The sequence below is a fragment of the Coffea arabica genome, chromosome 7c (assembly GCF_036785885.1).
Source record: "Coffea arabica cultivar ET-39 chromosome 7c, Coffea Arabica ET-39 HiFi, whole genome shotgun sequence".
In the NCBI taxonomy this organism is placed as follows: domain Eukaryota; kingdom Viridiplantae; phylum Streptophyta; class Magnoliopsida; order Gentianales; family Rubiaceae; genus Coffea; species Coffea arabica.
Genome location: NC_092322.1, coordinates 33132179 through 33146602, shown reverse-complemented (window position 1 = coordinate 33146602; position 14424 = coordinate 33132179). Strand labels below are relative to the sequence as shown.

The 14424-nt window shown below is 34.6% G+C and overlaps 1 protein-coding gene across 1 annotated transcript; it reads right to left on the bottom strand.

Moving 5' to 3' along the window:
- Positions 1 to 14098, bottom strand: LOC113698813 (uncharacterized). The gene is made up of 12 exons (XM_027218763.2): positions 13667 to 14098; positions 10390 to 10536; positions 10063 to 10177; positions 9865 to 9959; positions 8067 to 8170; positions 7387 to 7424; positions 5817 to 6052; positions 4739 to 4832; positions 4454 to 4644; positions 3115 to 3334; positions 1647 to 1814; positions 1 to 306 (listed from the first exon to the last, which is right to left on the bottom strand). The coding sequence occupies exons 1-12, from the start codon at positions 13883 to 13885 to the stop codon at positions 155 to 157; spliced, it is 1779 nt and encodes a 592-aa protein (XP_027074564.1). The 5' UTR covers positions 13886 to 14098; the 3' UTR covers positions 1 to 154.
- Positions 14099 to 14424: the final 326 nt, after the last annotated feature.

Sequence of the window (14424 nt, the reverse complement as noted above, 5' to 3'; positions counted from 1 at the left end):
TTTGAGGAAAGGACAACCACGAGAATTTATACCTCAAAGAACATAATCCCAACAAACTAATTAAGGGAGTCAAATAATTCTACTGCATAAATTTTACAGCTCTTGATGCCAGACTAAAGCAAAAGCAAAGCATGAACTAAAATCTAAAACTAGCTTAGTTAATTTTTTTGTCATCTTCCTCTGCTGTTGTATCCTTGTTTCCAGATCTCTGATCTTCTTCTTCCCCAGCAAAACCAAACTCATTTACACGCTTCTTGTCCACGGGATATACCCATCGTTGGTATAAATATATCAAAAATATGACATCTGCAGGGAAAAAACAGTAACACTTTAGAAAACAAGAAGAAAATGACAAACAGAAAGATACGAGTTTAACATGAATTTCACCTAAATGCAGAATGTCATTTTAAAAAAAAACATATAATGATTGAATCCTTCATTTCAGAAAAGGGCTCTTGTAAACACCTTTTCTTTTGAGTAAAAATAGACGGCAAAAGATTCTCTCACAAGTTGGATCTGTACAGTCAATCCCATTGTTGTCCCATAATTGAATAAGTCACGGCCAAAGCATATTTGATAAAATTCAGAGCATGCACATTTAGTTAATAAGCAACGGCCAAAGCATATTTGATTAAATCCTACTTTTGGGAAAGGGCTCTTGTAAACACCTCTTCTTTGGAGTAAAAAATAGAAGGCAAAAGATTATCTTAGAAGTTGGATCTTTACAGTCAGCCCCATTGTTGTCTCGTTAACATTCTGGATTGCAAAAACTTTATCTGAAAGGACTACAGTTTATTGTGGAAATGAGCTATTCCTTCATTTTATTGATATAATCTGAATGATAGCTTCTCTTTAACAAAATATAAATGAAAACTAGAACACAAATGATGGAAGGTAATACACAGACTGATGACTTTACTCAAATCTTTTAATCCCACATGATGTTTTTTACAATCTTTTAATCCTTCTAGTTTCTGATAAGTTATTTCTTCAGCAATATCCCTATCTAAATATTTATGCGAGCCTGCATTTGCTTTTAGTGAGTTAAGACTTTATATTTCCTTGTTCACTAAAATTATATTAATACTAAAAGAACCTAACTCCAACAATGAATGAGCCAATCTTATGCTTCAACAATGAATGAACCTAAAAATCACATCAGCAACAATTTAATAAGAAAGCAGCAATTTCAAGCAAAGCACTCAGCAGCACAGCATGCAAGTTGGAAACAAGGTTAAATTGGAACAAGCGTACCAAACTGCTTAATCCTTCTCAACTTTGGAAACAACAAAGCAAAGTTATGTCCAGAAAATTGCACTTTCCAATATATTTATGTCATTTCTTGAGTTTAGATCCAACATGGCAGTATACATTTTCATTCCAATTTGGAACAAAACATAATGAAAATGAAGTAGTATTAACGTATGCAGCAAATAATAAGCCATAGATTATTGAAGAAAGTAATCAAATCTGTGTGGTGAAGAAGTATCATCCACATTTACCCAATGATAATAGATACTCCATGGAGCTCACTTGTTTTTGCAAACAGTGGTCTTAAAACCACAAGGCTGCTAACACCTCCGAAGGAGGGATTCAACTAGTTGCTACGGATTAATTGAGGTGTACAAAAGTATCTAAAAACTTACCATCACGGAAAACAGAAAGACGATGTAGCCATGGCATTTTTATGACAAATGCAAAGAGATCATCAATGATCGTATTCAAGAACTTGTAAGTCATTTGCCTCCAAGGCAGATGAGCAACAGACTTCAACTTATAGTTGATAAACAACTGTGGGCACATCATAACAAAACCTGCATGGAGAAACATTACAGGGTAAGATGATATTATTGCAACGATTCCACGAAAAGGGCAAATTAATAGCTGATCCATCGCGTGACATACTCTGCTCGTGCAATCAAATAATTATCAAGATGGTTTCAAGGCATTGATAAATTCTTTCCAACATGTAGATTCAAAAAACGTATACGTCTCAGAATATACTAGTATCGAGAAATCACTGTTTCTTTTCTTTCATTCGATTGTATTTTCCAAATTACCCTATTGTAGATGGTCTAGATGAAAAACTATACAACACTAAGAAGCTATTTCAGAAAAATTTAAACAAGAGGGAAATAACCAAATGAATTGAGCCAATATCAAATTTTGCTACATCCTTCAAAGCAAACATGATCAGACTCTGGAAGATCTCTCTTAAGCAGAAATAAAGCAAAAGGTTAGAGATGCTTGAAGCAGTTAAGCAGTATAATGGGGATAACACTGTCTAGATCAAGTGCAGAATGACCATCTGAATTGTTTTTACAGTCAAGTGCAGTTAGACAAGTTATTTAATGAGTTTGAAGATCGTGCAAAGTTAACTCTACCTATAAATCACCAAAGTCATACAGACTGTGGGTCCAAATAGTTGAGGCCCCTGAACACAGAGCTAAAAGCACAAACTAGTTGCCTGGGAGGTCATTTTGGCAGTAAACATATATTAAAACATTCTGCAGAGAAAATGTTTCAGGAAATTTGAGAACATCCAAAATTGCATAATTGAGAAAAACTAGATTAGGCCCCCATCAGGCAAACAAAATACTGAGAAGGAAGAACTTAAAAATATGAAGGTAAAAATACTTAACACGACAACACAAAATTTACACTCCATCTATCCAGGTTTATCGGACACACACGACCTTTTCCACATAGACCCAAAATGACTTGCAACTACCAGATCAAGAACTTTTTGTTATCAAATCTCAAATTGCCTTTCATGGTAATAAAGTCATAAAAAAGTTTAACTTCCATTTATGTTTCAGTAAGAGGTATTTTTGAAATAATTTGCCAGATTTGACATGTATCAACCATCTTAAAGTATGAGCCCAGTCAAAGTGACCCATAAAAATTTGACAAAGAGAATAATAGTAATTAATCTTCCAAGTCTATATTTCAAAGACTAAACTAAGATGATTTCTAACATCCCAAAACTAACCCTACCACTGATTTCAGCTCATCTTCAATGAATAAAAATGCATTATCCCAAAGATAGCAAGGGAGGAGAGGAGGTAGAGATACACAAATTCAAAATGCGAAATAGAGCGCAGCAGTGCTTACCAAACATGTAAACGCAACTTGTGAGGGATGAAAGAATCCAAGAATACCAGCTCTTGTGACGTTCATACATTAGAGAATAAACAGCAAAGCAGGCAACAAGGAAAAAGAGCACGTAGGACAAATACTTCATCGCCAAATCATCATACTCCTTAGTCTTGTTTTTAGCATAGGACTCACGGTCTCGGAACCTTAGCATAGGTATCTTACCAGATCTGTCAATCTGCACAGTACAAAGAAAAGCATGAGCAAGGCATAAGTTAAGATTCTCTGAAGGATCTACAATGAAGTGATAAAGATGCTCACAAGGGAAAAATCAAAGAGCTAGATAGTATTTACCCTGCATCTGATTTTCTCTAATTCAATCATTATTACTCATGTTTGACTGTTATTCGGTTATAGTCATCTTTTCTCTGTAAGTTATTCAGTTTTGAAGCAATTAATTTGTTTGACAGGTTCCTTTATATGAGAGTCACCACTAAATTACTAAATATGAGTGTAGGTAGTTTCACAGGTAAGTTACCAAGAATGAAATTCTATTCTCTTGAATTAATGTTCTTTCGAAAGGCATCAGTTGTTTAGGGTTTCATTTCTTGTAGCTTTTGAAAGTTTCTAGTCATAAAACAAAAAAATTCCCCTAGCCAAAGAATGAGTTTTCAAAACTACACAATTCCCCTAGTCATACTAGATTTAAGTATGAGTTTTCAAAACTACACAATTTTTATTATCTCAACAGCATCAAACCAAAGAATGGTTCAGATGGTCAGTTCTTTTATTCCCCTAGCCCTTGAAGTAAAAGGTCTCCTCTCTTCCTCTGCCTCTTATTTCTCCAGCGTACCTATTCTTGTATTTTTCTATCCCCTTCTAATTCCCCAACAATATTTCCATCTTTACCTCCAATATTTGTGATATTTGAAAAAAAAAAAAGAAGACTTCCAATGTAACATACAGGATGATAGAATATCTTGCTTTTGACTAGAAACTACATATAATATCCTGAATTTACATAACACTAGTCCTCAAAAGAAATTAATCTAATACATTTGTGAGGAGGTAAATGAATTCAAGTAACATCTAACAGCATTTACCTTGCTACTAAAATGAAATTTCAGTAAAAGGAGCATGTTAGTCTTCTACAACCATCTCTAACAAGGAATAGTTAACATGGCTCAGCATTATGTTCCTATTATAACTTACACTCATGATAAGACACTTTTTTGAAACAGTTGAATTACAATGTTATGTATTGTAGTCAGCCAAAAATGCGATACCAATAACCTCATTCACAAAGCTCTGTCTTTGACATTTATTAGTAAACATTCCATAAAACCAGAAGTCATACCTCAATGTGCATTGCTTTCCCTATTTTCCAGAACTCAATGCAGCAACCAATACCAGAACTCGCAAGTATCATCCAAGAAGTGTCATTGTCAAGTAAGTACAGGAACACAATGAGTTGACAAACAAAGCTAACTACTACTGATTTTGCAGATAATCCTTCCATGGATTTATTCTTATTCCAAAACTGAATATCTGTGGAAAGAAACAGCATGGTTAATCCATAAGAATGTATAGTGACATTTAAAGTTGCAGCATTAAAATTAAATGCCATAAATCAGGCTTTTACCATTCTTAAATGCCAGAAAGTCAAACACAGAGTGTAGTAGTGAGACGATCATGGTAACCACCAGAAGATAAGGATTTCCTTCCAAAAACACTCTCTGCCGAAAAACCAAATAAATTGCATAAACATTCAGACTGCAAATAATGCATAATAACAGCAAGAAAAAAGAAGCAGGAAAAAAACTAAGTATTAGGAACAGTAGCACGAAGAAATATTTTCACCAAGTAACAACCTCATATGCAAAAATACGTCCATTAATCTTCTAAAGCTCCCTAATACTTAGTTCCAGCTTTCATTGTCCTTTCATTGTTTAACTGTTATTTCATTGTTTACATATAAAATTAGAAAGTAAAAGGGCTAGGTAAGGAAGGTGGCACTGGTGAAGAAGATAAGTCGTGAGGGGCAAAATGCTTTAGACTACTTTTCAGGGGATCTTCTTTTTTTTGGGGGGGTGGGGGGGGGCGAGCTTTCAGGCACAGAGAGAGAGAGAGAGAGAGAGAGAGAGAGGGGTACAACTTTTCATTCAATTTTTTGTCCTTTATTTGACTAATATGACCCTGGTTAACCAGGTATATACACAGGTTAACAGCGGAACTAACATTATCACCTGAAATTTAGACTTTTAAGGGTTCGTGGGTTAGTTGAGACTAAGAACAATTGGATCCAAAACTCTATCAGGACAATAGTTAAGTGACCTCCTAGGTAGTTTATCCACAAACAACCACTCCTTGTTAGACCAATCAAATACCCGAAACTAGTACAAAATACTTAATTTCTAGTACTGAATAGTTCAGCCACAAGGACTCAAAGAGAATTAGAAACTATAATTACAATTCTTGCTCTAAAGCATGCGTGGACATCAAATAAGTTAATCTGAAACTAGAAGTATCTTCTCATTAGTAAATTCCTTTGACTTCCTGGTCAAATCTGCTAGAGTTATGTGAATGTCAAACATATGCTACAAAGAAAGCATGCTTTTTAGCCAAAGTACTACATATCATTTTGCTACAAGCCTACAAACATTTCCCTCACTTCCATTTGTCAAATAGAGAAACTTATGCAAAGGAAAGCAAAATCATACCTTAAGTTCATCAGCCTCGCCTTCAAGCATGCTTCCATAATTACGATGAATTTGGAATGATTGATCAATCTGCAAGAATAGTTGCCATTTTGTCATACTAATGGGACCCACTTCCAGATGAAGTGGCAACTCAGTAACTGTCTCATTGATTGCAATTAATTTGTCTCTGAGCAACCAAAATTCATTGAAGAATACAGTTGGATAATAGGTTCCTGTAGTAGGCTCAATATTCAAGTCTGAGAAATCAAGTTAAGGATCCAAATGTTGCAAAGGTACTTTCTAGAATAAACTTAAGAAAAAAGTTTCCATTAAAACTGAACCACAAAGCATAATGTTCATGAAGAAATTAGGGAAAATGCAACTTCCTGAAACGATAATCCTGGCTTAGTATTGTGAGCAGATCTCAGACTAATCCATACTTAGGAAAAACATGAACGCCAGTGAAATAGTTATCAGCAGATGCAGGGACACTTATGGTGTAAGGTTGAACTTAGAAATCTAGCAAAATATCGCAGAATGAAAAGAATTCTGGAGTTAATACTGATAAAAGATTACAAAAAACAAATGATTTCTTGGGCTTTAGCCGCTAACAAGTTGGTTCACCAAATAACTTAACCAAATAGAAAGCTTGAAATGCAGTTTTGGAACAATAGAACTATGAATCTATGATGGCACAGCTAAATCATTTGCAAATAATACAATGGCATAGTCCAAATTTATGTTTATTTACCACCTAATATCAAGTTTAAGTTCCCAGAAGAACAACACAAACAACGAACAAGACAAAAACTAGCAACCACTTGATCACGAGCATGCACCAAGAACTTCGATTGGTGAAAAGGATGTATTAGCATGTATAGAGCTACCAACATGTACCACGAATAATCATCGGTTTGCATACTACTAACTCAGCAAACAAAATGTTCATGCTGCTCATAAAATTTCATCCATAGAAATTAAGCATCCAGAACTCAAATTGGGCACCTTTGACCAGGGGACTTCGAGCCTTTGTAACCATACCTGTTCACCTCACTAAAAATGGGCCATTTTTTATTTCAGATCTGGATGGCAACATCCACAGAATGACACAACTAGCATTACCCAAAAAAAAAAAAAAAGTTCAATCTTGTTCCTGTAAGCTAAAACAGATATGAAGTTCATCAAGTACCTAACTGATACCTTATTGTGAGATGTAATCCTCAAGAAAAGACGAAGCACAAACCAGTAAAATTAATGAATCCACATTCTATTAAGTGTTTGGCAATTCTTTAGAACAATTTCCTTTGTCTTGGCAAAAGCTGTATCAGAGGGTAAAGAAGCCATTAATCAATGACTTCCTAGCCCTCTTCAACATTATAATACCAATCACCATTAAACAACATTTTCCAGGATGAAAGCAGTTTGTGTTAGCAGAATATGTAAACTTTCGTAATTTATCAGTACCTAGCTGACAAAGGAATCATACACGCAAAGGAATAGGAGGTTCAGCAACAACCAAATTCCAAAGGCAACGATTAAAAGTTAAGCCAAGTAATACACCACATCATAGCACAGCAGTATTCAAGGATACAGGGAGCAATATTAGGTGGAACTGCATTCTGCTGGTACCTGTAGAAAGACAAATTGATGCATTCAGAAAATGGAAAGAAACTGTATTAGAAGAGGTAAGAACAGAAAACTAAGATAATAAAAAGAAATCAAACAGATTAGTTGGGTCAGAAAAAGCACAAGCTATGAGCAGCTCAATTGTTAACTATAAGAAATGTCTAAACAAACCCTCAATCGTATTTCAAACTTTCATTTTTCCACTAGAATGTTGAGTAGGAATAATTCAAACTTTTGATGGTGCAGAAAAAATGGAATGTCTTAGTAAGGAAAAAAAAAAAATATATATATATATATATATATATATATATATATATATATATATATATGCAACTGTTGAAAAACTAAACATCTGATAGTTCTTAAAAGTGCAAGCTTACTTACATGCTTGAATACCAAGATATGTATGTATATACAGATACAGGGGATCCCCCTTTATATGATATAAAAATAGAGAAGTGTGGATACTTATCCAATTCATCTCATTCTTACGGTACATAAGTATGCTGATTGGATACACTTCGCTTCATTTATCTCAAATTTGTTAAACAAAAAAAGGAGGACAAAAAAATAGAACAAAAATGGCATGTTCCTAATCCTAAATTTCATCACTTGAAAGATACAAAAATTGACATTGAAGCAAACCTCGTGAAATCATCAACCAAATTGATTGTAATATTTGGCTTCCAATATGAAATCCATTCAGTAGGCTCATCATCTTTCAAATCTACCTGATCATCTTCAACTACCTAAAAGAACAATTTCAAGTTTTCATTCCACTAAAAAACCTCCTCTAACGAAAATGCATAGGTAAAACAATGCACATCAATTGCAGACATCAGGGACATGGCTTTCAAGAAATCTCAGACTATTAACTATGAACCATGTCAAAATGTAATGAAGACATCTTATGTTGTAAAGGAGCTTTTGAACTGCATAAGCAAACTGGAAGCCTGTACACTAAAAGGACGGGTTAAAAAGTAGCTTAGTCCTAATGCTGGGCATCCAAATTTGTCGGCTAATTCCTTAGATTAGGAAAAAAAAGGTCGGTCAATTGTTGCTCTGACAAACTTGTGTTGCTCTACTATACCTGCCGTGCTTGTGCTGACGAAGCATGGCAGGATAAGCAATTTTTTTTTTAAAGGCAAAGGTTGCTGTGCTTACTAAGCACAGATGTCAAACATTTCAAATAATACTAACTTATTGTACATCAAGTGGGAGACATAGTCATGTTCAATTACTTCAAATTTTATTCCATTATACACTAGCTTGAATTATTATGTGTTACAAAATTGAAAAATTATCACAACCATAGGTTAAAATTTACCTAATAGTATTAAACAATTAATACTTTACAGTGTTACCTAATGGTAAAAATTAAAATTAGTTCGAATTAGGGATAATTTCAAAAATCTCCCTCAAGATTTCTGACAATTTCATGTAGTACCCCTTAGATTTTTAATATTACACTTACCTCTCTTGGTCTTATACAATGAACCATAATAATCTTAATATATCAATATTTTCCATACAATTAAATAAACCGCTCCTAATCTTGCGCATATCAACACATTTCACACAATTCAATGAAAACAAAAACAAAGTTCACTCATGGAATTACCAATTATGTCGTAACACAATTTTAAGTATATTACAAATTAATTTTAGTTTTGTTTGAAGGATCTAGAGATGAATAGAATAAGATTTGAGCTGAAAGTTTAAGAAGGGTGGGGCTGATGTTGGTATTCTAATATTTGAGAGATGGGACATTATATTAATACAGTTGGTGAAATAGTATTATTTCAAATAATACTAACTTATTGTACATCAAGTGGGAGAGACAAGCAAAAATGTCTTGTTAATGTGATTATAAAAATTTATAATTAGAACACAAAAATAATCGAAAATATCACTGATTATTTAAAATTAAAACTTATAATCAGTTAAAATAATCAATCAAGAATAAGTTGATCGAGAACAAGGCATTTGTAGTATGTTTTTCTTGATTTTGGAATGGATTTATGGAATTGATTTTGCATACCAAAATTAAAAAAAAAAAGAAAAGAATCTATGTGATTAAATAAGGAGATGGAGCTGATCTTTCTATCTCTATCCATCTACGAGGATGGTCCATCCATCTAGAAGGTCTAGCCCGTACATTGGAGTGGTATCCATCTAAAGAAAAAAAGGTTGGCTGCCGCGCTTAGTGTGGCTAATGATTGGCTGTCGTGCTGACTAAGCACAGCAGCATTTGCCCTTTTTATTTAAAAAAAAAAAATTGCTTACCCTGCCGTGCTGACGGTATAGTATAGGAACACAAGTTTGTCAGAGCAACAATTGACTGACTTTTTTTTTCTGCCTATAATCTAAGGAATTAGCCAAATTTGTCATGATAGATAAAAGACACAGAGATAAGAGAAATTCAGGAACCAGAAAATATTGCCTTAGCCTGTGTTTCAGCCACATCTGAGTCTTTGGAGTTCCCTAACAGACTCTTCTTCTTGTTTGCCTTTGACTTCGGCAGATATGTCACAACAGCTACATCCAGATAACGAACACATCACAAGTCATTTCTCATTCAATTTAACTTTCTTGCTACTTTATAAGCAATGCAAATGTGCAGCAAACAAAAATATCTCACAATATGTGTGCCCAAAGGCTGCAGATGGTTGATACTCAGGGTCATTGGGATCTGGTGGAAAACCAGAATGAGCAAAAAACACATGAGCATAAAGACTTCCATTGTGCTTCAAGGCCTGGACAAAAAGACTAAAATTAACACCATATATGTTAAATCAATACCATAAAAGAATCAGTCCTGTTCTAAAGATTCTATTTAGCTCATACATAAATCTGTACACACACAGATGAAGGAAAAATGTGACCAAATCCACAATAAATTCTCTATCACCAATATCTTCTCTGAGCATAAAAGAAATATTCTGCTTACTGCATTTCAATTAAATACCTCGGTTGGATAGTATTTCAATGAAAGTCGCCTGGTACTCTCTGGTCCCCAAACTGCATAAGGTATATTGGTCTCATGCCAAACTAGTGCACTTTCACTACTGAAGTCATTAAACTTTTCTTGCTCAGAAAGATAAAACCACATATCCTAGAAAAAAGAAGATTTCGTATCAGTATTGACAGACAAGGTGAAAGTAATCTTTAAATGAGGCAAACAATATGTATGACACCACAAGCCCAGAACAAAATTAAGATTAATATATATATATATAGAGTCCATAATGAACCTCTCCAGAGTTACAGAGAATTGAACTATTCCTTTCAACAAGTTCTAACAGTGAAGATAAATAAAAGTGTTGATTACAAAAAGGGAATCACAGAAACCCATCTCCTATAAGTTGACAGTTTACCATTAAAGCCCAATTCTAACTGATTAACATTTCATATTTCAAGCTCCATTTCAGAGAGCATGCACAGGCTTCATTGCATGTCATATCAATCTTACTGAGCTCCATCTACAATTGAAGCTAAATAAGAACTATAGGAACCAAGCACCAGCCTTTTGTCTTAATGATCCTGAAAGAAGAAGTGTTCATACAGAGCAAAGTGTACACCTTCTTACACTCTACAAACTAGCAAGTGAAAGAAAGCACTGAAACCATGGCAAGTCAAAATGTCAACTTTCTAGGGATCAAGTCAGGAATTTGGCCTTCTTACTAATAGAGTCATCAATTAAAATGGACAAGTTTTGCCAAAAAAAAGTTCTCCAATCAATATATGGAGCTGGTCAGAATTTAAAGCATAAGTAATCATAATGAAGCAGATTAGACACCTAGTTTACGTTTGCTGAGAACACAATTAGTATTCAAGATTATTGTTACCTATTTATTGTAAATCATCCGTTGCCCCGCATCACCTGATTTCAACTTAATTATGTCTAGGGATATTTACAAAGAATCTCTTTGAATTTTGTGAAAATACAATTTTCCATCCCGAAGTTTTTTAAGTTACATTACCCCTCAAGCTACATACCGACATACAAAGAGAGGGAGACAATTGAACCTCAAAAAAAAAAAAAAATCTACAATATTGTGAAGACTTGTTCATCTTACAATGGTAGTGGTAGTGAATGATAATTTAAAGCACTCAAGGGGACATTTATAATCAGAATAGAGCTCAAGGTACATCGTATCACTTAAGGTAACATAATCATTAATATTGTTGAACATAATGATTACTATTGTTGCCTTAAGTGTCATGCGTTAATGCTTAGCCTTTGGAGTTATTACAATAGTTAGAAAGTTATAAACAATTCAAAAAGGGGCATGTGAGAAGGAAGAATTGGGGAGGAGGAATAAAGAGAAATTGAACACATGTTCTCAGACGAGGGAGAAAGGAAGAACTTGCTGGCATCCAATTCTAAGATCTTTCATATGTCTTATATCCCAATAAGAATACATGATTAGTGATTACATATATATCCTCCCACTGTCCCAGTGGACATATGATGCTATCCAGTTTGGGATGTTTAAAAATTTGTCATCTTAACAAAGTCAAGGCTATATTTTATTCTTTCTTTCCAATATTATACCCCTTGTTTAGGTATTGATCGTGCAATAAATTCAACTTTTGAAATTTGAAGGGCAAGATTGGAAAGAAAAGCATATAATCACAATTGAGTTGCTATACTTTAAAAGTTAGAAACCTGAAAAGCAATGAAAAATTCCAGGATGAAACTTTTTGTGGCACAAACAAAATTATAGGATAATTATTTATAGCATCAGTTGATGCACGTGTAATTAATGTCTGAAGTAAAACATTCTTCAGCTGCACTCTCCTCCCGTTCTCTCTACTTGTGTACAAGTTACAAAAGGGAATTTTAGGTTATAAGAATTCATTAATCATTTTCTACAGCTTCAAATTCAATCGTCAAAGTATAGGAATCCTTTCGACCGTGCAAAAGATCACTCTTGCATTCTGATCAGATTTTCTTTTCAGGGTACCTAAGAAATTTATTGACACCAAAAGAAGATACAATCTACATGTGGCAAACCCCGGGAAACACAAACACCATAAACCAGTACCCAGCTTTTTTCACTGGAAATGGTACTTGAAGCATTTTACTCAAATCTTTTACCCTCACACAAGCAAAGAACCTCATAATCTCATTTTTCCATCACTCCCCGCAGTTAGATGCATGAACTTAAATCCCAAAGGAAGTAACTTTTACTTCATCTATAAGCAATCAAACAAGCCATCCTATATCTGAAGCTTACTCAAAAGGCCATCATAGTTGACACTTGCAGCAAATGTAATACAAATACCTTCCTTACAACTAGACACACAAAGGCTAATAAGCTAATTCCTATGGTAAATTCTCTCCTACAATGAATACAGATTGGAAGGTAATAGTCCAAAAGTGTTGGTTCGATGCTGGGTTATCAAATGTGTATTGATTTTTAAGTAGGAGTATTGGGGATGTTGGGTTGATCATGGCTCATTCACAGTTGCAGAGAGCTTCACTCCAAATGTGTATTGATTTTTAAGTAGGAGTATTGGGGATGTTGGCTTGTTCATGGCTCATTCATAGTTGTAGAGACCTTGACGAAGAAAGAAAAGTTTGGGACATAAGAAGAAAAGGAATTTAGAGAAAATAAATAAATAAACATGAAGAAAATTTAAAGCAGAGTCCCATTGAACATAGAACTAAATAAGTAAAACCCAATAGCAAAAATCCATTGTGATTGAGGAACTTTTCATAGTGATTGTGACCATCACTAGGGAGTGCCAACCAAAAGTGTGGTAATGATCATCTACTATCAACTTCATTTTCAATAGAAACTTACATTAAGATAGGATAAATACACAAATCAATACCAACCAAAAAGTCATCAAAGTAGTCATCTTTCCCAAAATTTCTTCTTGTCAGCAAGATTTGTTCACTAATCTAGCATTTTCCTACGCAAAAATTATTCTCAGTACGAACTCCAAAATCTAAATCTGAGCTGGCAATCCATAAAAACCACCAAACAACTTAAGGTTGAATGTATCCGTCCGCGTAGCTTCTAATACACCTAACCTTATTTTCGAGTTCTGCAAATACATCACAACTTTTCTACTAATTGAATTTATATTTCCATGCCCATCTATTTCACCATAAAACAGATAATTCAGTATCCAAACGAGATGATTAAAACAAATAAAAATAAAAGCACGCACACTCGCATACATAAAAATATAAAAAAGTGAGGCATGTTCGGAGATAAAAGGAGACGAACCAAGGGCTCTGCTTTATGGAAGAGATTGGAGATCTGAGAAGAAGGCTGATTAGGGTTAAGAGGCTTTTTCGGCGAGAAGAATTTCGACGCAAAGTACCAGAAAACGGCTACCCTTATAATCCCCGTTAACATCTGCCCCACGCCCTGCTGCTCTTGCTGCTGCCTTCCTCCACCTCTCGCAGCTCCGCCATCAGCGCCACCGTTCGCCGGCGGAGGCATCTTTTTTCTCCAACCGCCCTAATTAAATCAGGCTCTCCAAATTGAGCCGTCGCCGGAGAAGATTAATTAGGGTAATGGTTGGAGCTAAAGAGGATTATCTGGGAAGAGAGTAGTATGTATAGTGCTGGCGACTGGCGAGTATAATTATGGCGTAAAATGGGAAATTTATGATGGCGATGAAATCGAAAAGCACAAGATATTTGTATTGTATTAACAAATAATTATTACGGAGTAAAAAAAGAATTTATATTTAAGTGAGTTGAGGTGGGCCCCAGATATTGTCGTGGACTGGTGGGATGTGTCAAGGATATGCTACGCAAGATTGCATATTGGAAAGTGACGCGGATTTGAGAATTTTTCTTTTTTTCCTTAATTTCGTTTGAACCCTCAGAGTTGATTAAAATTACATAGGTGGCGTTCGGTTCGCATGTTGGAATCGAATATGGATTCGGATTCAGAATCATTCATCATGGATTTGGAATGGAATCAATCATTCCAATACATTTGTTTGGTTTAGTGTCAGGAATATATATCATTAC

What these genes read in the sequence shown, in the direction of transcription:
- LOC113698813 (XM_027218763.2), bottom strand. Translation starts at nt 13,885, where the DNA reads ATGCCTCCGCCGGCGAACGGTGGCGCTGATGGCGGAGCTGCGAGAGGT. An exon ending in TTGGTTGATGATTTCACGAG is followed by an intron (nt 7,425 to 8,066) that starts GTTTGCTTCAAT and finishes GTCTTTCTACAG; the next exon opens with GTACCAGCAGAATGCAGTTC. An exon ending in CTTTCTGGCATTTAAGAATG is followed by an intron (nt 4,645 to 4,738) that starts GTAAAAGCCTGA and finishes TTCTTTCCACAG; the next exon opens with ATATTCAGTTTTGGAATAAG.